Below are 25,169 nucleotides of genomic sequence, written 5' to 3' on the forward strand. Positions count from 1 at the left end.
AGTTTAATGCAGGCCAATAACCTTGAATATTTTAAAGAAGCAAGAAAGAAGCTTAGCCACACATTTCAGCAAGTCTAAAGAGACATAATTTGAAAGGCGTTTATAGCTACTGCCTTTCTGTTTTCACATCTCAGGCTTTTAGAACCTTTGGTCTAAACCTAAAGGGGAAATTTTTCCCTTTGAACTGGGTTACTTCAAATGGAAATTTCATTACTAACCTCAGAGAATTCAGTCTCCTCCAAACAGCATCTGCTTTGAAAAAACCAACTATGTTTGGATATAATTAGTGTGGTAACAGAAATGACACAATCTTGCATGCAGAGGTTATAAGGCATCAGCTACAGATGATGTTGCAATGACTGACACCTATCTGCTGGAGAGGAGTATGAAGAGAGGACGAAATATGCAAGACTGATCCCAGCAGAGAAGGAGTTCATCTGATGGGCAGTAAATTCACAAGTTTAAAGTGGAATTTCTCAAGTTATCTCCACATTTCTGAAAGCAACAACAAACCTGCACCTTGGGTATCTCCCACTCCTCTCTTCAAAAATTCACTAGTGCATTCCTCTGCAATCCACTGGGAGAGAACCACATCTAACACATGGCATGCAATTTTAATATTTTTTAATAAAACATAAGAAGTCCTCTTTGGTAATTCTGACTGTAGCTCTGCCTTATTCTTTTGTGTTTTCCAAGGAGCTCTCTTGTGTAGAGCTGTTGGCAAGAAGAAACTCCACCATCCTTGCTCCAAGCATTCTGTCTTCTGAATTTCAGCCACACAAAAATTCATTCAGATGTTTACTCCACACTTTGTTGACCTTAAATAGTAAACTGACAGAGATAAAAAGCTGTGTTTTGCCTTGCATCCATCCCCCACAGTCCGAAAGAAGCTGCAGAGGCCACTACAAAGGAGAGAAGGGTCGCACCACTGACTTCCAGCTAACACAGAAAGATGTCAAGGGCCTGATAAATCACTACAGAAGACAGAGTTTTGTCATGACATAAATGAGCTTTCTCATTCAATACACTGAAAAATAGTTGATTTTGGAAATTAACAAGGTTTCCATGTTCCTCCATTGCAAAAGTCTTACTATAAATCTGGCTGACAGTACCAAAGAACTACCAAGATAGGTTACTTGTTAACAGTAGTATCTTTGTATCTGGCTATCTTAACAGATGATTATCAGGCAGCAGGAAAGCACAATTTTTATAGTATAGAAAGTTTATGAAATTCTTATGGCATCTTTACATTGATTGCTTCATTATGAAAAGGATTCAGATCTTCCCTCAAAGTCTTTTTCAAAAGATTACCTTTTGTCTTAAGACTAGGGGAGTTCAATAGAAATACATAAAGTATTTCATATAAACACACCATTATTTCACTTAATATAATTCCAGTATCCAATTGCTCTAGAGACACTTAGCCCTAAATAATTGGTTCTACCGTAAGATTAAAAAAACTCCTTTTTGATCCTCACAATCTTTGCGGTATGTTGGCAGTTTATGCATTGAATACGATATTAGGAATTACTGAATTAAGGAATTACTGTGGAGAGCTATCTAGCTGCTCAAATATAGGAGATATATATTTGCTTTTTCTTTATTTGTTAAAATGACCATGTCCCTGAAAGTGGTTATGGGATAATTTGATATCAATGACTGATGAAATAAATCTAACATCCTTAATGCTTCTGAACACAGTGAAGGTTTGCTGCTTTCAGAATAACCCTACCCCACCCCATATCCTCATTGCTCCATAAATACCCCTACATTAAAAAAATACGTGAACATACATTAAAGGGGCTGTTGGATTCTTAGATCTCCTCTCAGTATGTTTTGGAACACCAAATTTTCTTTTGTTTCATTCACTGAGCAGTCCAGCAGCAGTGGGATGACCTAACAGTTGCCCAGTGAGGAAGGACTTGCTGGAACTGGATTATGCACTGGAACAGGTTGCCCAAGGAGGTTGTGGATGCCCCATCCCTGCAGGCATTCAAGGCCAGGCTGGATGTGGCTCTGGGCAGCCTGGTCTGCTGGTTGGCAACCCTGCACATAGCAGGGGGGTTGAAATGAGATGATCTTTGAGGTCCTTTTCAACCCAGACCATTCTATGATTCTCTGATTCTATGATCTTTGAGGTCCTTTCCAACCCAAGCCAATTAGGTGGTTCTAAGTAAAAGGGAAAGGAAATCAATCTGCATTCTCCTGGGCCTTGTTAAGGTATGTACATACAGTTGAGGTACAAAGCACAGAACGTGTAGACACTTTAAGCAGAACTTGGTAACTCCTAATAAAACCACTTAGTATCACTAAAACTGGTTCTTCCCTCTCTAACCCTGTGACAACGTTCAGCATCCACATCTTCACAACTGCTGTGACCTCAATCTCTGCTCTCTTCATCACTTGTGCCTGGTCAGCTCTGATTTTTTCATAAAGTGCTGCCAAAGTAATCTCTCTTGAATGCTGCTCTGACGATGCTCCTCTGAAGCCCACTGCTGATTTCCAGCCATTCAGCCTATTTAAATTTATTGTTCCCTTCTTCCAGCTAAGAGCGACTAAAAAAGCTTAAAATTCACTTAAAATATTCAGATTTTTCCTATTCTCAAAAAGCAGAAAGGAGCTGCAAAAGCAAATGAAGGAAGAAAATAGTGTGCTAGGGGACTTCACTCCAGAATCATGCCTGAGGATAAAGTTCTTCTGCCATCCCTAGGAATGGGAGGTTTTCTTAGTTATTATTAGAAAATAATACCTGCCTATGAAAAGCTCTCCCGTTAGCAGGAAAAAAAAAACAACCAACCAAGCATAATTCCTGAATTTGAAATTCCAAGGCCTTATTTCTTACCTGAACCCAAGTGGCTTCCTTTTTACACCTAGCTACATACTTCACTGAAGCAACGCCAGCTGAATTATTGTGACCATTTTCTATTGTGACTGTATTTCTCTTATTCCAGAAAAATTTCGCTGTTCCTTTTAACATCCCTGTGATGTGACCTTTAGTAAAATCTATCAGGTTGCCTTCTTAGCAACCTGTTATCAGGTTTTTTTTTTTGTTTTTTTTTTTTTTTTTCCTTAATAAGAAATATATAAGAAAAGAACATTGCTAAGATTTAAAGAATTTTTATCTTCTGGTGCTCTTATCAAGGCCCATGTGTCCAGATCGGGGTTGGAGCATCGTGAAAAAGCTCAGAGCTACATCTTGACAGAGGAGCAGAGAAGGCAGCAAATGGAGCGCATCGCCTGACCACTGTCCTTCCATTCGCTGAGCAGGGCAAAGGTCTCCAGGAAATGACACTATGAGATCAGCTCATTAAAAATTGTATGAAAATGTATATCCTGAAGGGATGTTAAATTAGGGAGCTTTGAGCCTGTCCTTCCTTAGAATTTCAGCGCTTAACCTTATAGCCTCAACATTTCTTTATGCAATTAAATACAGAGGTATAGGTATAGCATATCGCTTTAGTTACAGCCTAGCAAAGAGAAAGAAAATAGGGGAGACAGATAAAGAACTCTGTAGGTAGCTTTCATTTTGATCTTCTAGTATCTCTTTAGAATTGCCATTTCTTTGACATGCTCACTACAGCAGAGGCTATGCTCTTCCACATCCAGTTCCACTGAGAAGTGCTGATAACACATTATATTTAAAGAGATATTTCAGAGTCTGTGCGCTTAAAAAAAATAAAATGATGGCAATTCATAAACATCCTTATACCAGCAACCACAGCAATCATTAAACACATATACATAATCAACATTAAACTTAAGCCAAGTCAACATGTAAAGTACATCCAGTTTCCCAATGCGTTTAGCTCACTTTATGTGATTTTGTACATTTGTTCTCAGTGTATAATTCATATAGGCTACACAAAGTACAAGGAAAAGGATTAATTGAGTAAACTTCTCTGACGTTTTTGCCTTCAACCTAATTAGAATCATAGGATTATAGAATGGCCTGGGTTGAAAACGGCCACAATGATCATCTAGTTTCAACCCCCTTCTATATGCAGGGTTGCCAACCAGCAGACCAGGCTGCCCAGAGCCACATCCAGCCTGTATTACCAACGTGCTAGTCCACATTACTGTCACATTTGAGTATTACCCTCTTCTTATTTTGATGGCAGTTTTATGCTCAAAAATTAAATTAACAGCTAAACTCAGAAGGCTTACATTTAAATTCATTTTCCCTCCTGAGCGATCCTTTTGGTTACACAGCTATTCAAACCAAACTGAAAGAATCAGAAGAAGCTGTAGATCACAGATCATATTCAGCATTTGCTAGTAGTTCAAATGCGGTTGGACATTAAAAGCAAGCTGACTCCAATAAAAGCTTCTCCTCCTGTTATTTGCAGAGTACACTGGTACTATTTGGGAAGCTCCAATGGATACAGCAAACCACAGCTGCCTCGTACACGGCTCAAACAGGATGAATCCCCATGCCCCAGCAGATTCAGTTCCCTCCAATAGAAGATCCTAGAAACATGACTGTGTTAACATTTTTGGTTCTACACACACAGATCTCTGTGCTGATGGAGCAACAGCTTGTTTTCCTTCATAATACATGTATCACAAGCAAACACAAAGCCCAGAGAGACCACACACTGCTCACATCTCCACTTGATATACATGGAGCAAGGAAGCACTGCTTCACAACACAGCAAACAAATGGTAATTTGCCCTACTTGTCCTATTTTCAGTGCTATTTTGCAGCAATGAGCGATGCTGTTTCCAAGAAATGGAAGTAAAAGCTACTCTGTTCTTCTCAGAATAATAATGGGCAGCACATTGGCAACACTGCCCTTCTGCACTGCACAACAGCATAAATAAAAGGAATTGGGAAAAGCCAACAGTACTGCAGTAAACTTGCGAATAAACTATAAGCTCTGTTGATTGGTGCTCCAGCCTGGGCAGTAAGAACAGGATAAACACTTTGTCTATATCACAAGTGAGAGAAAACTCCACCAATCTGCACCACCAGAAAGAGAAAATAGTGCCAAGGAACAAGCAGCTTGCTCAAGGATAGCCAACGAGAAGAAATGTGGCTCCAAAGGTATCAAAAGTGGCGTGCACAGGTTGTACAGACAGCAACGGGGAACAAACTACAGAACTGAAATGTGGCTGTCTCCAAATCTCAGGTTAGTTTAAAGCTTTGGCCTCACTGCTGCTATTATTAGAAGGAAAGATGCCAACGAGCCATCATACACCTCTAACCCGGATTTTAAAGAGCAGCACTGTGACTTTTACATCATAACTTGCAGTTCTTCCCATACCATCACTGGAAAAGGCACAGTCCTTTAGAAAAGCAGTAATGTTCAAATACACATAACGTAACATGCTGACAGAAATACTATTCATTAGTATGTATTAAGCAAGCAAATGCTTTTGCACACAGAATGATATAAAAGCATTATCATCATCAACATACTTATCCCTGTAGAGTACTTCCATGTGAGCTGTATTAGCAAACCTCTACTAATCCAAACCTCTAGAGGCATTGTAGCTACTAATCTGGGTGAATTAAGTCATTCCTCCTCAGCTGCACTCATTACACGATAGAATTTCCTTCTCTGAACAGTTCATTCACAAAGGTCCCAACACAAACTTCTCCTGGAGTCTTTTCAATGACTGCAGACAGGGGAAAAAAAAGTCTCTCTGAAAACCAACTTCTTTACCCGTTTGGAAATGCCATTCCCTGCTCCTTGCTCCCTTATTTTAATTCAATGTCAGGCAAAATCCAGTACATAGAGTTGAACTGTGTGTAGCATCACAGTGCAGTAATGCACAGCACTGGCAGAGCTGGATCCGTGGGTGATCCCATCACCAGCAGATTTCCAGCTCTACAGACAACCTTGGAGCGCTGTAACACCCACCTACGTTTAATGACTGCGTTGCGTTAAGCTCCTAATTGCTGGTTTCAATTGAAATGCTTTGATGACTGTTAAAATATTGAAAGAAATGGTGAGGTAATGGGAGCTCTCAGGAAACGTTATTCTTACACTCAACAGATTATTGATTCCTCTATGGAGGAACAGCAGAGTTGGAGATCTCCAACCTTAATTTAGGCAGACCCGTCTCTCAATTAAAAATAACAGTAAACATTGTAATTGCAGCAAGGGGCAACATCCATCTCCCTCTAAGAACATTTCAATTAACACAACCACGGATCCCCCTTTGTTTGAACATGGTATTTAAAATAGAATTCACGAGCTCTCTAATTTATGATAGGTTATTGGATAACTCGTGTTAATTACAACTACACAATGTCAAAATTAATGATTTTCCCACCCTCTTTCAACTTGAGAATGAATTCATAACTTATAACAAGACTCAAAAGATGTGCAATTAATATTGTCAGCAACCACTTCACAAAAGAGATTTGTTAAAGGCAGGCATGTGGACTCAATTAGTGTATCAATTAATGTTGCAGTTACTTGATCTATAAATTATTGAAGAACTCATACAACTACTGCGAGGAAACAAAGCAAATCCACTCCCCGTCGATGAAATGAGCTCCTGACTGTGCTCCTCTTTCATTACTCTTCATATCAAGTTTGAATTTTGCTGGATTCCATGAATCTTCGCTATGTGATCGGAACAATAAATGAACTCAAAACAGTCTGACAGCTGGGAACGCCTCATTACAGTGACGATGCTTTAATTGTTGTTAGTTGATTGCAATGCAGGAAAATAAAGAAATAAAATGAATCGACTGCCCTCGTTCATAAAGCTTATTGATGAAAAGCAAAGTGTCAGTCTCGAAACAAACCTGCAAAGACTGCGTCAAGATTTCTAGGTATGGCAAAAATGTAACTTTCATGTCAACCAGAAACTTCAAATTTCATAGTGATTAGGCTAAAGACAAGATTCAAATGAGGTCTAAGAAACCCCAAGGAAGACTTGGGCTGCAATAGACACCTATGATCAAAACTGATAAAGACAGAACATAACCTTGTTTAAGGGCTCCTTATCCCCAGAGGCTTCTAAACTAAGTAGGAATGTCCTGTTTGATCTTAGTATGACTACAGTTTTGCTTCTGGGGATGTAAAGGGTTTCCTTCAGATGGCTAGATAGACTTCAGTCCCTCATTAGAGTTTAAAGGATCTGTGAAATGGATGTGATTAGCCAGCAGCCTGATCTGACACACGGGAGTGGTCCTGAAGCCCCTGCACTCCCTTCTAATTAGTAGTCACACACTAAAGCAGGATGCTTATGCCCTTTTGCAACCCTGATTTCAATAGGATCAAACTCACATCTTCCAGCTCCAAGAGAGCACTGCAGGAAGCATCCCCTGTTACTGGCAGGGCAAGCAGGGTCATTCCTTACCTGGCATTGGGAAGTGCATTGAGTAAAGCCCACTCACTCCTTCCCTCCTCAAGCACAGCTGCGGAACCTGTATATTCATTCAGTACAATGTGATGGCTGTAAGGAGCTCCAGCAGAGCTGCACTGCATCCCAGCCCCTCCAGCCTGCACGTCTTACTGGCTGGTGAAGGCAATCCCCAACTTGGCAGCATACCTCTTTGGAATCTGCTGCCAGATGACACGTGCTTCCAGTGCACTGCAGTAGAAACCTATTAAATAAGGGAATTTTGCCCACGGGGATCCTTAGCATCAAAGATTGCTACAGTGGTTGTCAAGAGGCCTGACTTATCTGCTTCTATTTTCAGAAGACCTTGCCATTTTCAGTACTGCCTCAAGTCTTGCTAAAGAGTCCATACAGAGACTGCAGTAAGAGTTGACTTTGCAAAGAAAGAAATAAATACATTCTTAAGCTTCCAATAGAACAATTACAGAATCCGAGTGCAACAGCACGAAACCAAATGCCTAGAAAAGTTTCCTGGCTTGCCACAAGCAGAAATAGACTGAGTTCAAATTTGGCAGCCTGGCATGCTCCCTTACAAACCTTCCTCTTTAGCTTTCCTGTCTAATTTTCTGCGAGCAGATCGCGTATTGTAGTCATCAGTGTGGATTCACCATCAATGCATCACGTTTCCCCTGAAGAAGCTTCTAAATCAATTTTAATTCCAATAGGCTTAAGGCAATTTGTTTTCAATTTGATTCATTAATCTGTACATGTTTATAAAATGGCCTTTACCCCCTCATGTACTACAATATAACCATGTTTTATGTATCTAAATGCTCTGGCTAATAAGGACTTCTTTTTTCCCAACAGGAATGCTTCAAACACGTGATATTTACTCACCCACTCAATGAACCAGATGGCATAAACAAAAAACAAACTAACTAGAATGTTATTTGTTATTCTTCTTAAAGAATCCATGATTTCTGGCAAAGATCACACACCAAAAGGAATCACCAAGAAAGTCCGAGACCAGAGCTTTCTAAATCTCCTGAGGATTTTGCATGATTTCATTTCACAGAGCAGCATAAAACCTCTTCAGGACGCCTTTTAGAATTTGACCAAGTTCTTAAAAGCCGTGGTTACAACACAGCTACCAGCAGATATCAGGCGAGAGTGGCACGAAGATTAGTGCTGGAGGTTGGGGTTGGCAGCAATATAATCTCCTCTAATAACATCGAGTGCACTGTAAGCTCATAAGATGGAGTGAAGTGTAGGAAGGAGGGCTGTGCAGGTCACAGCAAAACATGGGTCCCCAGCTGCTCAACACCTTGACAATACACGGAGCAAAAAGCAACACCTTCCAGTCAGTTAAATTCCTGCTGTGTGCTGAGAACACGAGCAACTATCTTTGCCAGTGCCCATCAAATTCTGGAGCATTTATTCATCAGTCAGGTCAATATAAGGCAAAATAAGGACTTGGCTTTCAACAACCTATTTTTAAGATTACCCATGGTGATAATACTATGATTGAAAAATTACAGTTTGATGTTATCTGTTAGTATTGAACTTCTCTATAGAACACTGGAGTTTTACAGCTGGATTTTACTTAAAGAGCAGCTTCCGAGATGATTTCGCATGTCAGTTTTTGTCCTAACTCTAGGAATTCTCTTACTAATAGAGCAGAAAACTGCCTTACAAACCAGCTCTGATGATAACAGAAAGACCAGAGACTTGCAGGAAGGATTTTAAGACCTATGGCTGTAAAAAACATCACGTCAAATGAGAAATGTTTTAAATAATCACTTGTAAGAGAATTGCTTTGCATATAACTCCAGAAAGAGACCTTTGTTCTGAAAGTAAGATCCCATAAAATCCATATCCATGCAGGAGCATTAGTGCCACACGCCCCATCTGCAGCACAGATCTTCAGCACAGGATACACCTGTAGGAGTCATTCCACAAGGAAACTCTTATGAAACTCACTGCTCTGTCTCAGTGCAGTGCTGTTACTGCAGCTGGCAGGAGAACCTCCAGATAGGCAGAAATGAAGGGTAGGAAGATCCTCCCTCCCACCTGTTGAACAGAATTAGCTGTACGGCTCTTGCAGAAGTACAAAACCTGATCCACTGAAAATACATCAGAGCTGAAACTTCTGTTTATAAAGCAGAGAGCAATTTCTTGGGAGTACTCAGCTCTGTTGAATAATCAAAGTCACTGATGAGAGACACAAGAAACCTCATGCCAGTGCTTGCTACCTGCTGCTGCTTGCAGTAATGAACTCGGGAAAGAAGCCTCCTGCTTGCCACACATCCATCATTCACACTTTACAGAGAGCTCATTTGTTGAACTATACACAAACACACACAACCCAGCAACAAACAAATGAACATACCAAGTTTCTTTTGACTTTTCACTGCATGCGATTGGAACAGCAAACGCTGTCAGAACTGAACACCTCATCTGTCCGAAGCACTCCACGTACAGCGAGGCTTCCAGAGGGCTGGATGTGAGCAGACGTGCCCACAGCACTGAGCGTGATCATTTCTGGTGATGCACTGCTGCAAACTGTCCCTTCTAGACACTTCTGCATGCAGCAGGGAGCTCTGATTGCTGCCACAGAATGTATTTTGTGCTTTTCCTCAGCAGCAAAGGTAATTCTCAGGTTTTCCATGTGAGGGCTAGAATCAGATTTTGTGCACAGCATTCTGTTATTATGATCTATGAAAATGATTTAGAAGACAGATATTGAATATTTTATTAACAAACATCGAGTTGCTATAACAGCTGTTTGCTCTTTGCTAAACTTTCACCCTCCAGCAGAAGAAATAACGTAGGAGACCCACATCAAAAAGACGTTATCTGTATCATAAAAAACTGATATTTTCAAATTTATCAGCTTTACTTTCTCTACTTGCCTTGATGAGCTTCTCCCTCAGATCACATTCCCGTCTACATCAAAGTTCCCCTATTTATGTCTTCCTAAACTACAGCTTCTTTTTATCTCAAATGAACCACTTCTTCCATGTGAGTTGAGGCCTACAGCAATAAGGACCCTAAGCCATCCACTGAAGAACATCTTTAAACCACTCCATTGCTGTGGCTTTTACAATAGTCTAATATCAAGATCTCTGATATCCCAATCACAAAGGACTCCACCAGCTTGGCAGAATCACCACAGTAAATGGTATAGCTGCCCAGAAGTCAAACAAGTTATTTATCAGATACCTAGCATGATTTTAATTTGCAATACACACAGGTTTCAATCTTTTTATCTCAAGTATGAAAACTGTTTTTGATTATTGAATTGGTTTTGCTGTTTTACTACTTTTCCTTTAAGCTTTAGTAATGCACATTAAATTCAGCTTCAATCTCAACGTCATTGTAGGTTAAAAATAAAGAACAGCTACAATAAACAACATAAATTGCCACTGGAATCCAAGGCCTTGGTTTCCAAGTTCAGTGGTATTTAAAAAAGAAGAGCAATAAAAACACCAACAGAAATATAAGAAATATAAGAATAAAAATCTCCACCAAAGTCTTACAGAACTCCTATTCAGGAGCTCATACAAACACACATCTCATGCTTATCAGTCCAAATAAGTGCCCTAGAATCTAATATAAATTTATGTTATAAATCTGAAATCACCCAGCCACACGTTTATTCGTATCTTCTCCTTAATTCTCTGGGTCTTTCTTCTCCTTGTTTCTATTTCCTTTACTGGACTGATCTCCCTATAGACTGCTACTGAGTTTTCTGTAACTTCACAGAATGTCAGCAAGACTGAAACTTCAGCAACAAAAAGCCCATTTAAGCTCTGGTTAGTTCAAAACGAAGTAGAAACAAAGACTTTAGAAGAAAATGTATTTATCAACAAAGAAAAACAGCTATCGTTTGCTAAAAGTAATTTTTTTAGCCATGTTTCCATTTGTGAAACAATTGCAAGTGAAGTAAAAAGTAGTGGAGGGTAACACAGAATTTCCTTCTTACAATTTAAACATATTTTAGCAATATAGGATTTGATTCACTGGCATTTTATGTTCTCAGACCAGGCAAGACTTCCACTCGACTTAACAACTTTTACTTCCATGGAGTGCATAGACAACAGAAGAACATAGATGCATAAAAGGTGGTAGGAGATACATAAGGATAAAGAGAAACCAGACACTACCTTTCTTTTTGGAGTCTTTCTTTGTGCTGGTTTTAACAGCCACTTGAAGTTCTGTCTCAGTTGACATCCTATATCCTTAGTCCTCTTCACACAGATCCAGTATCTCGGTCAGGCTCATTTAGAATATGTCTCCAAGAGAATAATTGAGCCTTTCAGATACTATAACCCAAACAGTTCATCTCATTCAGACCCTTCGAGTGCTGTTAAAGGAAACAAAAAGTAACAGTCATTTTCTGAGTTTAAAACATGAATAATAGTAATAATAAAAAAGGCATTGCAAGCTTACTGAGGGACATGGTTAGTAAGCATGATGACGATGGGTTGATGGTTGGACTTGATGACCTCAGTTGCCTTTTCCAACCTAGAAATTCTCTATCTACAGACAGAGAATGCCTGATTCCACAGTCTGCATTAGTAAATGATTAAACATGGGCATTTACAGCTGTTGGAGATGTCTCCAAGGGTGAGAGATAACACCTGAGGTACACAAAGCTCCATCCTTCCCAGTCAGCAGCTGGAGGCCAAGGATTACATTCCGGGAAGTAAATGGCAATGTCACCAACAGCAACAAATTCTGCATCTCAATTCTTAAACGCCGCAATTACAAGGTGAAAACATCTTGCCAGATATTAAACTCACATCTGTACTCCTCAAATGCTCTTTCAATACTTCCATTCTATTACTTGAACAAAGTCAAATGAAAAACGTACACATCTGTCGTACTGAACACACAATACATCTTGCTTCTGATAATGTGCATGTTTCAGATATGAAAGAATCTGCCTCTGTTTAGCAAACTTGAAATTCCTTACACTCTCCTAGCACTTATTCCTTCAAATACCTATCTGTAAATACGCATCTTTGAAAAGACAGTTAATTCAAATTACAATTTACACACTATTTAAATGCAATAGGACTACTTACAAGGGGCGAAATGGTAGCATTTGGGGAAAGCTATGTTTAGTGTTGATGAGATGCAGAAATGCTTTGGTCGTGAAGCCCCAGCAGTGACTGCAGATTTGTGCTGGGGAAGCTTAGGCTGCATCAGCAAGCAATAAGCAAGGGTTAAACAACTCAGTGAAGACTAAAGCATTGCTCCAGCTCTTCCTGCTCAGAACAACGAGCTGCCTGCTCTGTTAGCCTGCTCAGGGCAGACCACACTGTTCCAAAGCCATTTCTCACGATGCTCCCTCATTGAACACTTCATCTTGTCCTTCTTTTGGAGAAAACATTCTCCATTATTAGTGCAATTACAGTGAAGTCCATCTGCACTGTCTGAACAGGTGCCCGGTTATTAAATAAGCATTTAATAAAGAAATTAACCCAGCATATCGGCTGGTTAGCTGGCCAGAGATTAACGGCAGTTAAATACATTTGCTAATGGCACTTCTCAGTAATTTAAGGAAGTAATGCACTTAAAAATTGAAATAACTTGGACAGTTTAAATCACTTTCCACAGCAAGGGCCATGAAGCCACTCGTACTTTCAAATCCAGCCTCTTTTCACATTTTAAAATGCTTCAGTAACATTACATTGCCACGCACTATGTGAAGTGATTTAATATAGCTGAAGTGTGTCAGGGGTTTTCTTTAATAAGCTCTTCAAATCTGTATGCCTGTTATAGAATATTCAGAGATAGCTTTTCCAAATCTGCTGAACTGATTTCGAAATACAAAATTCCGCATTTCTCCTCTGTGGAGTCTGAGGAAGTACAGAAGAGCAAAAAGGAGGAAGAAAAAAACCAATCAACATACAAATCTAAGCTGGAGTGCTTGCTATATACACCTTCTCAGAGTGCTTTAATAAACTAAAAACATTTATTGTTGGTGTTGTTAGTTAAGAAAACAGCAGAAATGGAAATGCAAGTGAAGGTTGACCGAGGAGAAATGGAGGAAGGCAATGAGTCCCCAGGCAGGGGGTTGTGAGACCCCTCTGCAGGAGCCAGCTCTGCACCAATCCTTGCAATCCCCCAGCAAACAGGGAGAGAACAGATGTCCCCTGCTGCCCACATCCCCATCCCCTCCCCCTGCACAACCCCATTTCAGCTTTACAGCACAGTAGGGATGCATCAGCCTTTCCAGCTCAGTGGCACTTACTTAAAGCATCTCTCAAGTCACAGCTGGATTGACAGTTTATTTTTCTGGAGTTTGGGTTTTATGTTTTCCTAAAGGTTAGCTGGCACGAAGCACTAAGAGGAACCGCCTGACAAAAGGAAAATATTTCTAATAGGTCCCTTTATAATAAAATCAGAAGAAAGAAAAAATTTAAAAGAAATACAAACTACCCACAGGGTCAAGAGTTAAGCAAGTTTCAGAGTCTTAGAGGCTGTGTTTCGGTACAAAGCACCAAGAATTTCATCTCCTCTTGTCAGCTGCTATCAACAGAATAGCTGGAGCAATAATATCTGAACGGCACTGAATATTTTAAGACAACAACGTATGAGTGCTATCTCATTTGAAACTCTCCAGAAAAGCTATACCCCCTCGAGGCTCTCCCACTGAGTAATATTTTAAAAAATAAATGTGTGTCTATTTTTGGACAGGTTCACATATTGATTTACTTTAAAACCTAATCAGGTCATACTCTCCCGGGCTCAGAGATCCTTGAATAAAGCAATAGACATCTTTGTAACAGGAACACATAAACATCTGTCAGATCAAGCTACAGTTCAAACTGAATTTGCTACAGCGACAATTCCTCCCAAAGTATAGGCCTTTATGTAAGCTACGTTAGTAAACTTCCATACCCTGTCCATATTTCAGTTGTTTATTACCCAGATGAGAACGGCAGTCAATCTGCTCCTCATCGCAACAGCTTTTATTGTCTCCTCCAATCTAGGTCACTGCTGTTAAATACTACAGCCTCCCAACTGTGGCGAGTACTGCAGCATGTGTTCTAGCAACGAGATGCCACAAGCTTCGGGCAGCTCTGCCACATTTCCCTGTTCTGAAGGCAAAATTTTGTTAGCAGCATTTTTAATAATAATAACAATAATATTAAAAAGCTCTAATCTTAAATGTAGTCACCCTTAATGATCTTCTTGTGTGCCTCGCTCCTGTTCCAGCTACTACAATGCTATGTGCATGCCTCAGCTTTTCCTAAAGAGGATTCCAAGCTCTTCGTTTTAACAAAATACTGACATTCTCTATTCCCTTATTAAGTGGATACAGCAGGAACACAATCGGCGCATTTTGGAATTAACTGGCTTTTAATTCCAAGAGAAGTCTTAAGCCTTCATTCTGTATTACTCCTATGCCAACGTAAGACCTAAAGCCTCAGTGAAGAAATACTTCTGTGGATTCCCTTTGCAGTCAGGATTAGCACAGGTTGAACCTCCCATTCCTCAGCTGTGTGTGTGTGTGTGTAAAACCACAATTTCTGCACAATTCTTTGTCTTCTTGGCCACGCTCCACTGAGCTCCCAGAGAGCCTTTGGGTTAGGCTTCCCCCGGCCCAAGGGACAAGAGGTCACATAGCATGATCTGAATGCTTCCCTCTGGCTTCAGGGCTTCAAAACTTCAGAATTTCCCCCTCCTAAAAGCAGCTTCAATCTGCTTATGTAAAGGAAAAGCAGCCTTAGGTAGGTTTTGTAACTAAGCCCTGGCATTCTCTAGGTATTTAGGTTCTCCATGGCCCCAGAGTGGGATCCAGCAGGTCCTTCACGAGAGGTTGGCACCTCCCACACAGGGTTTGACAGAAATCCTACTGCCATCCTCAGCTCTTTCAGACGCCTGCAGCTTTGAAATTCCTTTCCTTTCCTCTAAAGCATCCCTATAATCACCTGGAAAGGAATATGAACGCACATACTTTGCAAGTGTAAAGCAAAAGTTGAAATACTGAAAGGGCAAAATATAAGTAACGAAATTATTTTTAAAAGACTCTTGGAAACTGAAAACAGCTGAAGTGTGAAGCACTGCTATCCAGGGACAGAACTGTTACTCAAAGGCTCAGCATCTGAGCACAGAGCCTCACATGGAGACCTGCCCACGGACGGCACACCATACCAGCTCTGCGCTGCTGCAGGAGGTTTTCCATCCTTGGGTTTCCCCCCCCAACAAGATGAGTTCCTCAAATCTCCAGTTCTTCAAACCCCTGTTTTCAAAATAACCTTCTGGCAAGTGTGGCCCATATCAGTTTATTATGCTCTTTGTGGTTTACAATGCCTCATTACTCTGTCTCTAGGGCATCTTCCAGGCATGCTATGCACTCCTCAGATGGTGAGAGCAGCACCACTGATTTACAACAAGAACAGCATCTTGCCAAAAAAGTGACCTACAGCATATTTCCAAAGTGAAATGTTTATTAGTATTCCAATGACAGCAGGAATAATTACTGAAATTCCTCCTGGAAATCACTCCTTGTAGTGGCAAATACCGCACTTCACTTCACAGCTTATTCACCAGAAGTGCTGCAAATTTCCTTCTCTTAGAAAATGCTGACTGGATGAAATAGACACTGTTCACACGAATGAACTGATTTCATAAACATTTTGAATGGCAAATTACTAGGAGTTCCATCGAATATAACAGTTTCTATTTTATATCACAGATAGCATTCTTGAAAATAAGTGCAAAGCAAAAGAGACTTCTGTAAGAGAGTTTGAGAGATACGCTTTCAAACTTTGGTGCTCGTAACAAACTACACAATGTCAGTTCACCATTTCTCCAAGGAAGGATATTCAGATACTTTTAAAGATGCAAAGAGAAAAGGCACCAAAGAGATTTGCACCAAGAAAACCAAGAAAAAAATATTGGTACTTTTTCTTTCAGCACTTTCAAACTGAAAGTTGCTCTCAGCCTGACTTTCCAACAGCCCAGCACTAACTTCAGCTCTAGGACACAGCACCTACCACCCCTTCCATGGGGTTTGCTAACAGCTGTCCCCTCATTCAGACTTTCCTCTGCGCACATACTCCTTTGTTGACCCTGAAGCAGAGAAAATAAAGAATTTCTGATAACACTGGGTAAGAGCAAGCAAGAACCCAAGCTCGTAAGTGCTCAGACACCATCCAGGCATAGCCTGGCTGCATTCTGACCTCCACCACCAGAAAGCTGCCTTGCCTCTATTACAGCCCATAAAGCCACACCAGCACAAAATCGATAGCATTGCATTTGATTTCTATTGGCGTAACTCCATGGGTTTTAATGGAGTTGGAGTTACACCAATTTTCTACTGGTGGATCTGCATTAGTGTCAGTGAAGTTATGCTGGCGTGACTGATGTAAACGACATCAAACCAACCAACCCCTATTGGTCTAAACCATTCTGCCATTAGCTCTAAAGCAACGTGAAAATGCAAATCTGTACATTACCAAAGCAGGGTCTTTGGAGTTTATTTTTGCAAAGCAGGAGAACGGCTCTTTTGTGATCCTCTCGACACCAAAGAAACAGAGTGAAGACTGAGAACGGAAAAAGGACAAAGTACACAGTTGGGATCACAGTATTCTGTAATTAGAGCTGTTAAATGATTACTAAAGCACAGTGGTGCAATCATCACACCGAAGGAAGCTGGGAAGTATGCAGTCAGGAACATCACCAGGGAGAAGGTAACGGCAATGTCACAGACACCACATTTTATATTTAAATGCAAATTCCTTGCAATCAGAATCCGTGCTTCTAATTGGAAGAAAAGGTTACGGAATTAAATGCCTTACATCCTGGACAGCTCAGCAGGATTTAAAGTTGCACGGTAAGTTGAAGGCAGCTTACTCATCTCCTGTCCTTTACAGGAATATCTTAATTTAGCTTTCTCTTTTAATTTCAAGATCACTTTCTTACTATTGCAAGGAATACCAAACCGGGACCCAACTCCTCGTTCATTTAAAAAAAAACATAACACAACAAAGGTCTAAGTCAAGCTATACTTTGAACTCTAAAGCAGATCTTGAAGCAATGCTTTGCACTGGCCCTCCTAGAGGACATGAATTCACACCAACTCTTCCAGGTTCCTTTTACATTTGCTCAGTCCCATAAGTTAACCTATACATCGTGTTCTTCAATTTCCTGAATGCTTCCTGACATGACACCACAGTAAAGCAAACTTCCTTTCTGTCAGCAACAAAAACTCCTCTGCCAGAATCTTTCCTCACTGCCATTTGTCAGCACTCAGCCCTTGTCCCTGACAGTTAAGTAAGAGGAAAACTAATCAAAGGACTTCACCTCGCTATAAATGGACTTCTGATTTATTACACCAGGTCTAGTGACCAGACTTCTACCAAAGTTCACTTGCAGAGAAAAGGGGAAAAAGCAAAAAGCTTTCTGGGACCGCGAGCATGAATTTGCACATCCAGGCAAAAAATTGGTGTTACGCTGATGTTCAACAACTGTAAGATAGCAGGATCATAAATATCCCAGTAAATGAGCCTTAGTTACAGAAATACTTTTGACAATCCCATATAAACGCTCAAGCCCTCATACCAGCAGGGTTGTTCACAAAGATAATTCCATTTGACAGCTAAGGTGGGCAACAGGCAATTCCAGACCAATGTACTTGAGGACGGCTACTAGGTTTTAATGGAGAAGTTTCACTGCTGGAAAATATACAAATGAACAAAAATAGAACAAAATACAAAACCCTAACCCGATGATTTCACGTATGTGGCCTGCACGGCCACATCACACACTGGAAGAATCAAAGCCTAAGTGATCATTTAGAGATCCTGCCAAAGGAATTACTGAAAAGAAATATCAACCACTGCCAGGCTAAAATGTCAGGGGAAGAAAAAAAAAAAGGAAAAGAAAATATTAAAAAATGAGAGATGTTCTTGCTATTATTCAGCTGGGGGAGTTAAGTAGCTAGATGAGTAAACTACACCTACTTGAGTATCATGCTTATTTTTTAAACATTTTTAAAAATTACCCAAGTCGCATGCAGAGAGGAGCCATTCACCTTCCATTGTCATGCTATAGTTTACTCTCTCTTGGAAGCAATTACAGGACAAATGCCAAGCTACAGAAGGTATTTTTCCAGCAGCAGCATCTGGCTTCTTGGCAGCCTCCTCAGGCAATTCTGTTGGAAGCTTTAGAGATGCTATTGGGTCAGCCCTGGTTCTATTGCTCATGAACCGTCTGGCAGTTTCTTCTTCCTAGATGTCATAATCCTTCTGATTTACCTTGAAGGAATTAGCACACTTTTATCCATTTCAAAAACAGTTGACCTGCAAGGCATTTAAGGGCTATCCATAAAACACAGTAAAAATCACTGGTGTAAAACTGCAAACCTTCACGCCAGCAGCTTTTCAGGATCCATTGCTTAATACATCATCAAGAAAACAAGTATGCAGTGCAAAACCCATGCATCTCTTACTGGTAAATTGAATGCATTCTTCTCAATTCAAGGAAAAAAAAAAGCATAAGACACATGAAAAATAGATTAGCTAAAAAGAAAAAAAAAAAGAAAGGAAAAAAGCCAAGCTGGAGCAACAGCAAACCTATGCCTTTATCTAACATGAACTGGTCTCGTATAGTGCAGACACTACTGTGTTGTATTCCATAGTAAGGGATGGCGCAAATGAATTCAAGGAATTCCTCTGGCAGACAGCAAGCCTGAACTGAAATACAAGGAGATGCACTAAGTCAATAGAAAGAAAACAATTTCCAAGAATCCACTTCTTGCATCCTTCCTTCTCCATGCTGCCTGTCCCTGTCCCTCTTCTGTGGTCTGCATCGTTGTGCAGCTGTCATCATGCTTAATCCAGAAGGATGGAAGACAGGATGCTGTTTTTACCCTCCCTCTTTGCGTATCAACAGAATCAAGCCCATGATATAAAAGCTTTATGTCAGTTCATTGAGATCCTGTGGAATTAATACAGAGAAAGGGGATAGGCTGCTGCAGAAAGCACATTTATTGGCCATAGCATGTGTGGGATTCTCCTTTTTAAAAAGATTTCTGTGCAATTGCTTGCAAGGTATGTACTCTTCAGCTGGGAGAAGAAAAAAGACTCAGATCTGTTCATTACACTACTTCTTTTCAGGACTTTTCCACAAAGACATACTTGCGTATCTTCTTGTGCTTTACTTCTCTTCTTTCAAGAATTTTCAGAGAGGTTAGAGTAGGAAGCTCCAACAAAATCCTGTACCAGGCTATCATTTGGGGAAAAAAAAAAAATCCTAATGCCCAGAAGTAAATGTTAGAGGTACAAGAAATGCACTTTATAGCCTAATAAAGGTCCACGAACCTTGGATTTTCAGTATCTGGAGTACACTGAACAACGTAAGATTGATAGGACTAAGAAAGATGCACATGCCCAGGTCAAACAAAAAGCCAAACAGAGCTCTGTCATCAGCAGAGAGCAACTAAATCCAAACAGACACAAAATTCAGACTTGGCTAATGCGAATTGACTGAAGTAATTCTATTTTATGCAGGGTAAAACATATTCTGATTACAGGCAGTGGTGCTTGCAAGTTCTAAATTTAGGTATCATTAGGGCCAGGTGAACCGTTAAGTGAACTAATCTGAATTTTATCCATATCAAAGATTTGTATCGTCCACATATTAACTTCTCGGAATTAAACCATGTATTCACTCTTATATTTCATACATCTTTAGGATATCTGCACTCATTAATTAAAATCACTGCAGAATTACAGCACACATCAACCACAGAGCCTGGGTTTCAAAATGCAGTGCAATGGCACACGGTAAGAAATCAATTATTTAGGCTCCAGTGCCTGAACAGAAGTTCCTGGCACACTACAAACTAAGCTGTAATCAGGGGAGAGGCAGCACAGATCCCCTTGTTTACAAGTTGTTTCTGCAGTGCAGGAAGCATCCTCAGTGACCAGCAGAGCACCTGAGCACACATGAAGCCTAACCTCCTAGTGATGCCCTGGAGCTCACCAACAACACACAGGAGATGGATGTCACAAGCAGGCAAAGAGAGGGCTTCCTGGATGCAGTGGAAATCTACAATTTTAAACCCTCTTTGATTACACAGCCTCTACAAGCCCTGTAAGGCGAGAGAGCAATCAGGAGTGCCAGCAAATGAGTGCCTTTCAGCACAGCAAAGAAAATCAATTAAAAGCAGGTGAGATTTTGGCTGACCTTGTGTACTGCTTTCCTGAAACACCTGGTACAATTAAAACAGTCTAGAGGGATAATATAATTTAATATGAAATAAAGATTGCTGCAGTGAAAAACTTTGCTGTTTTAGCAACTGAGCTTAAAGCCAAAAGGTGAAGAATATCTAATTCAATTAAAAGAGGAGGGAATTCAAGAAGGTAGAAGTTAATTACTTCACCTGGAAGTTGGCCAGGACCTTTGGGTTAAGCACCTCTACTCACGTGAAAGTTTGCTTTGGTTTCTTTCTGCTTCCACAACTCAATAGCAGGTAGTAACAATGGCAGTTTTGGAAGATGTGCAATGCTTGCACCACCAACTGAGGTTAATTAATGACAGTAGTGACAGCATTGCAGAAATTAGAGATGATGAAGAACTTGAAGGCCATCCTACCCACCACCCAAGGAAGGTTTGTGCTTAAGGGTATATTCTTCCATTCTTCACCAAACCAAGCAGTAGGACTCACATCTCCACCCTCCAAAGTCTTTCAAACACTCAGGCTGAACAGAAGGAAGATGTTAAACCAGTGAGCAAAGTCCAGCTTCACATCATTATTCTGAATTAGCCGCTAGCAGATTATCTGAGCAATCATTCTCCTCCCTTACTGCACACATCCTAAATACCTGTAATTCTTACTTAGCTCGGCTACAATCAGCGTTAAGACAATCTATTCCCTTCAGGTAAAATCTAATGGTAAAATCACATATCACTAAGTTTATAACCTATTACAGCTTCTATTATTCCATAATGCTTATTATTTTGTACTCACAAAGTCAGGGAGATGTAATTTTATTGCTTACAAATCATTCTTACATTAGTCTTCCGCTGTTATAAACTTCACTCTGCTTTTCCAGATACGCTTTTTCCATTCTGCATATTTAAACAGTAACTCTAATTACCCCTACTTGATTGCTCTTCTCTTGCAAAGCTTTTCCACAGTATCATCTGCAGTGAATTCTTCATCCTACTTGGATTTTAAAAGGCCCATGATGCATCGTATTCTTTAATTTAAAAAAAAAAAAAAAAAAAAAAAAAGATTAATCACTACACCCACAATAATAACAGTCTAGTGCCTTGTAATAAAGCCAAAGACAAAATCAAAGTGTATCTACTGGAGCTGCAATCTCTCATGCCGCATAGCAGATGCACTCATACAGTTCAATCTCCAACACCACACTCTGCTGCCCTCAGGCATGAGATCATACAATCCTACAATAGCCTGGGTTGAAAGGGACCACAATGATCATCCAGTCCCAACTCCATGCTATGTGCAGGGTGACCAACCAGCAGCCCAGGCTGCCCAGAGCCACATCCAGCCTGGCCTTGAATGCCTGCAGGGATGGGGCATCCACAGCCTCCTTGGGCAATCTGTTCCAGTGCCTCACCACCCTCTGTGGGAAAAACTTCTTCCTAATATCTAACCTACACCTCTCCAGTCTCAGTTTAAAACCATTCCTCCTTGTCGTAAAGATCATATCTTCCTCCTCCCACTTCGCTCAGGATGCAACAGAGTTTCCTGCAGACAGTGGCTGCCTTTCCCATGCAGTTCTGATTTATCCCAAGCATAGATCAGTTCCTTTGCACAAAGCGGAAAGAAAAGTTACCACATGATTGCACCACCACTCACTCACAACTCTGCAATCAACAACATTAATTTCAGCATTTCTTCACTGATGCATGTGACTATGCAATGGTAATTTACACTTTATGTATGTGTATTATAACATAGAGTAAAAAGAGGACGTGTGGGTGTACCACAACCATATTGCAGTGCCTCTTAAACTTGGCTTGCAAGCTGCATTCTTTCAGCACTTCCCTCTGCAAGTTACTTAGCAATACATGGTAAGTATTTAGCAGAGGTGAGGATCTCTCAACAAGACTCTGGAAGAAAAGGATAGGAAAGAAAAGAGGACATCCAGCTCTAGCTGTGACTTTCTGGTCTCTTTGTATCTCAGCAGTATCAAAAAGTATTAAAAACAAAACCAACAAAACAAAACAGTCCTGAGGCCCTGAGCGCTCAAAGAATTTCTGTTATTATAAACAGCTGAATAAACTAAATAAACTAAAACACAAAAACACAGTGGTACATCTTTGAGCCAAAGACTTTCATTAGGGGATCTGATATTCAGCCAAGAAAACTTTCTGTCTTGCTTTCTCAGCTCCTCTCCACAAACCACACACTGCTGAGTTGGTCTGCACAGGCAGCAATGCCAAGACAGCAGAGCAGCACAGTGCTGGTCCCAAACTCCAAAACCCCAAATTCCAAGCCAGTTTAGTTGCGTGTAAGGAGGATAGCTCAAAATCTCTTAACTTTGTCCGAGATGATGATAAAAGGCTCAAGAAGATAAGTTAAGAACACCTGCAAACACAGCCAGGAACAGGAAAGCGTATCCACCTGTGTTTTGGATAATTGTAGGTTGTTTTCCCCCATGATATTTTCATCAGATTAATGACTTTGAAAGGATATTTGAAAGGATTGGACTAGACAATCTAGAGGTCCTCTCTAACCCTTTTGATTTAAATTGGTTATAAGGGAAGAAGTTATTTACAATAAGGGTGATGAGGTGCTGGCACAGGTTGCCCAGAGAGCTGGTGGGTGCCCCATCCCTGGAGACACTCAAGGTCAGGCTGAATGGAGCCCTGAGCACCTGATGGAGCTGGGGGTGTCCCTATTCATTGCAGGGAGTGGGACCAGACAGCCTATAAGAGTCCCTTTCAACTCTAACGACTCTATAATTCTACATACTCCTACAGTTGAGTGATTCTGTGAACACGCGAACCTTGAGGGCCCCAGCAGAGACCCACAGTTTTATGGCAGAAAGTAACCCGTTGCCCATCCATTCAGCACTAAAACACAAGGCAGTTCAGAGCTTTCAGAGCATTATTTGAAGAACAACTCTGTTTAGAGCTCAATAATTAACTCCCAGCTAATTTCTTTCTACTCTTATCCATTAAAGAACATTTGGGTAAACAGATTGAAGAAGTTCATTCACAGCTTTGTATCTATAGGACTATTACAAACCTTCCCCCTGCTGCCCATATATAACCAAATTAAGGCAGAAATGTCATTTACGTGTTCGTGAAATTATTTTAAAATCATCATTAAGATGTGTGATTTCATCTAATTCTACTTATTACTCCAAAGTCATATCCTGACTGCCATTTCTATAGGAATTCAGTGCTAAATATTGCCAACTTCCAATTTTACTCTCTATTTAAAACTACCCTGGCAGTATTCAGCAAAAAGGCAAATGAAGATTAAAGCACAGCCTTTGCGTTCCACCATAATATTTCAGGCAACAATTTCGAGAAAGGAAGGGCAGAAAACAGACTGTGCATACACTACAGTTCAAAATAGATTCCTCATGTCAAACAGTATAATTTTTCTTTTTCTCCCCATTAAATAGTTATTTTAAGTTTTCTGCTGAATATATTTGCATGCATAATGAAACTTCTTCAGTGCTTCCTTCTGAGTTACTATATATGCTTTAACACTGCGTGGCTCTAATAGTTTACAGATATATACAGATGCACACATAAATGTATGCACTCATGCACGCAAAATTCATGCAAAAAGAATTAATGGGAATTTTTGACTGGATGCTACCCCCTGTAAATATGTTAAATGTGAACAGTGCTTATGGTGAGGTTCATTAACTGAAAATATTGCTTTTGTCTACACAACTTGCGTCGCCCACATAAGAATGGATGGCACGTAAATGCTAATTTGCAGACTTGGTTCTTTTCAATTTACCATCAGGGGCTCTGTTGGGAAATTCGGTGGTCACTTTACTAAAATCCTTAGGGAACAACTTGAGCTGAGAGCTCGCTCAGCACCTGAAAATAAAACTCTGCAGGTGATCTCCTCCAAAAAGAAAGAAGAAAACAAAAAATAAAAGGCTGTTGGAGGGAGAAGATGTGAAAAGAAAAAGGAGAAATGCCTTTAAAATTTTTAAGCAGGTTTATCTGTTGTTTCACCAAAGCAGCACACTGTTCTATCTAACTTTCCACAGGGCCTCCCAACCTCCTTACCCCTCAGCGTGCAAGCTGCTTTGTTATCAAACCTCTGTTCTATACAGGCTACTTTTTTAACAGCAACTTAATGCCTTTAAACTCTTTTCTGTAACTTCAGTGTTCGTTTCTCAGAGCAGTCATTAAAGCTGGGCACTCCGAGGCTGATGGGTATACTAAGCTTGCCCACTTCGAACTAATTGCATTCAATTTAACATTCTCCAAGCACTGACAGTCCTCATTCAAGCCAAGTGTGAAAGTTTTTAAATTAGTTTTCACAGTTTGATTCACAGACAGCAAATGCAAAATGACACAGGATTAATTTTTATTTTTTATTTTTTTTCCCCCAACAACACAGTGCAACAAATAGTCCAAAGGCTATTTTAGTTCATTTGGTTCAACTATTAGGGAAGATTCACAGCACAGAGAATGCTCTAACAGAGACAAAGGCTCCGGATGACTTTCAAGGCTTAATACCCCATTAATGAAAGTACCAAACATTTGCACAGCCTTTCCACTTCGCCACTAGATGTTAAAATGGAAGTCCAGACCATTTCAGACAAGTCAAATTGATTACTGCTTAAAATATTATCATTTTTTTAATATTTAATACAACCTAGTATTGGACTGTAAAA

At 40.2% G+C, this 25,169-nt stretch overlaps 1 protein-coding gene across 5 annotated transcripts in view; it reads right to left on the minus strand.

The window, feature by feature from the left end:
- DAB1 (DAB adaptor protein 1) overlaps positions 1-25,169 on the minus strand; it is a 128,294-nt gene that overhangs the window by 80,963 nt on the left and 22,162 nt on the right. For 4 of the 5 annotated variants that reach the window (XM_085231315.1, XM_085231316.1, XM_085231318.1 and 1 more), the window contains one exon: positions 11,466-11,665. In XM_085231315.1, the coding sequence (XP_085087441.1) occupies positions 11,466-11,532 (67 nt within the window). In that variant the 5' untranslated portion in view covers positions 11,533-11,665. Of the gene's footprint in view, positions 1-11,465; positions 11,666-16,775; positions 16,864-25,169 lie in introns of those variants that run through there. The other variant, XM_085231317.1, reaches the window with a different exon arrangement.

The sequence above is a fragment of the Meleagris gallopavo genome, chromosome 10 (assembly GCF_905368555.1).
Source record: "Meleagris gallopavo chromosome 10, MGAL_WU_HG_1.1, whole genome shotgun sequence".
In the NCBI taxonomy this organism is placed as follows: Eukaryota; Metazoa; Chordata; class Aves; order Galliformes; family Phasianidae; genus Meleagris; species Meleagris gallopavo.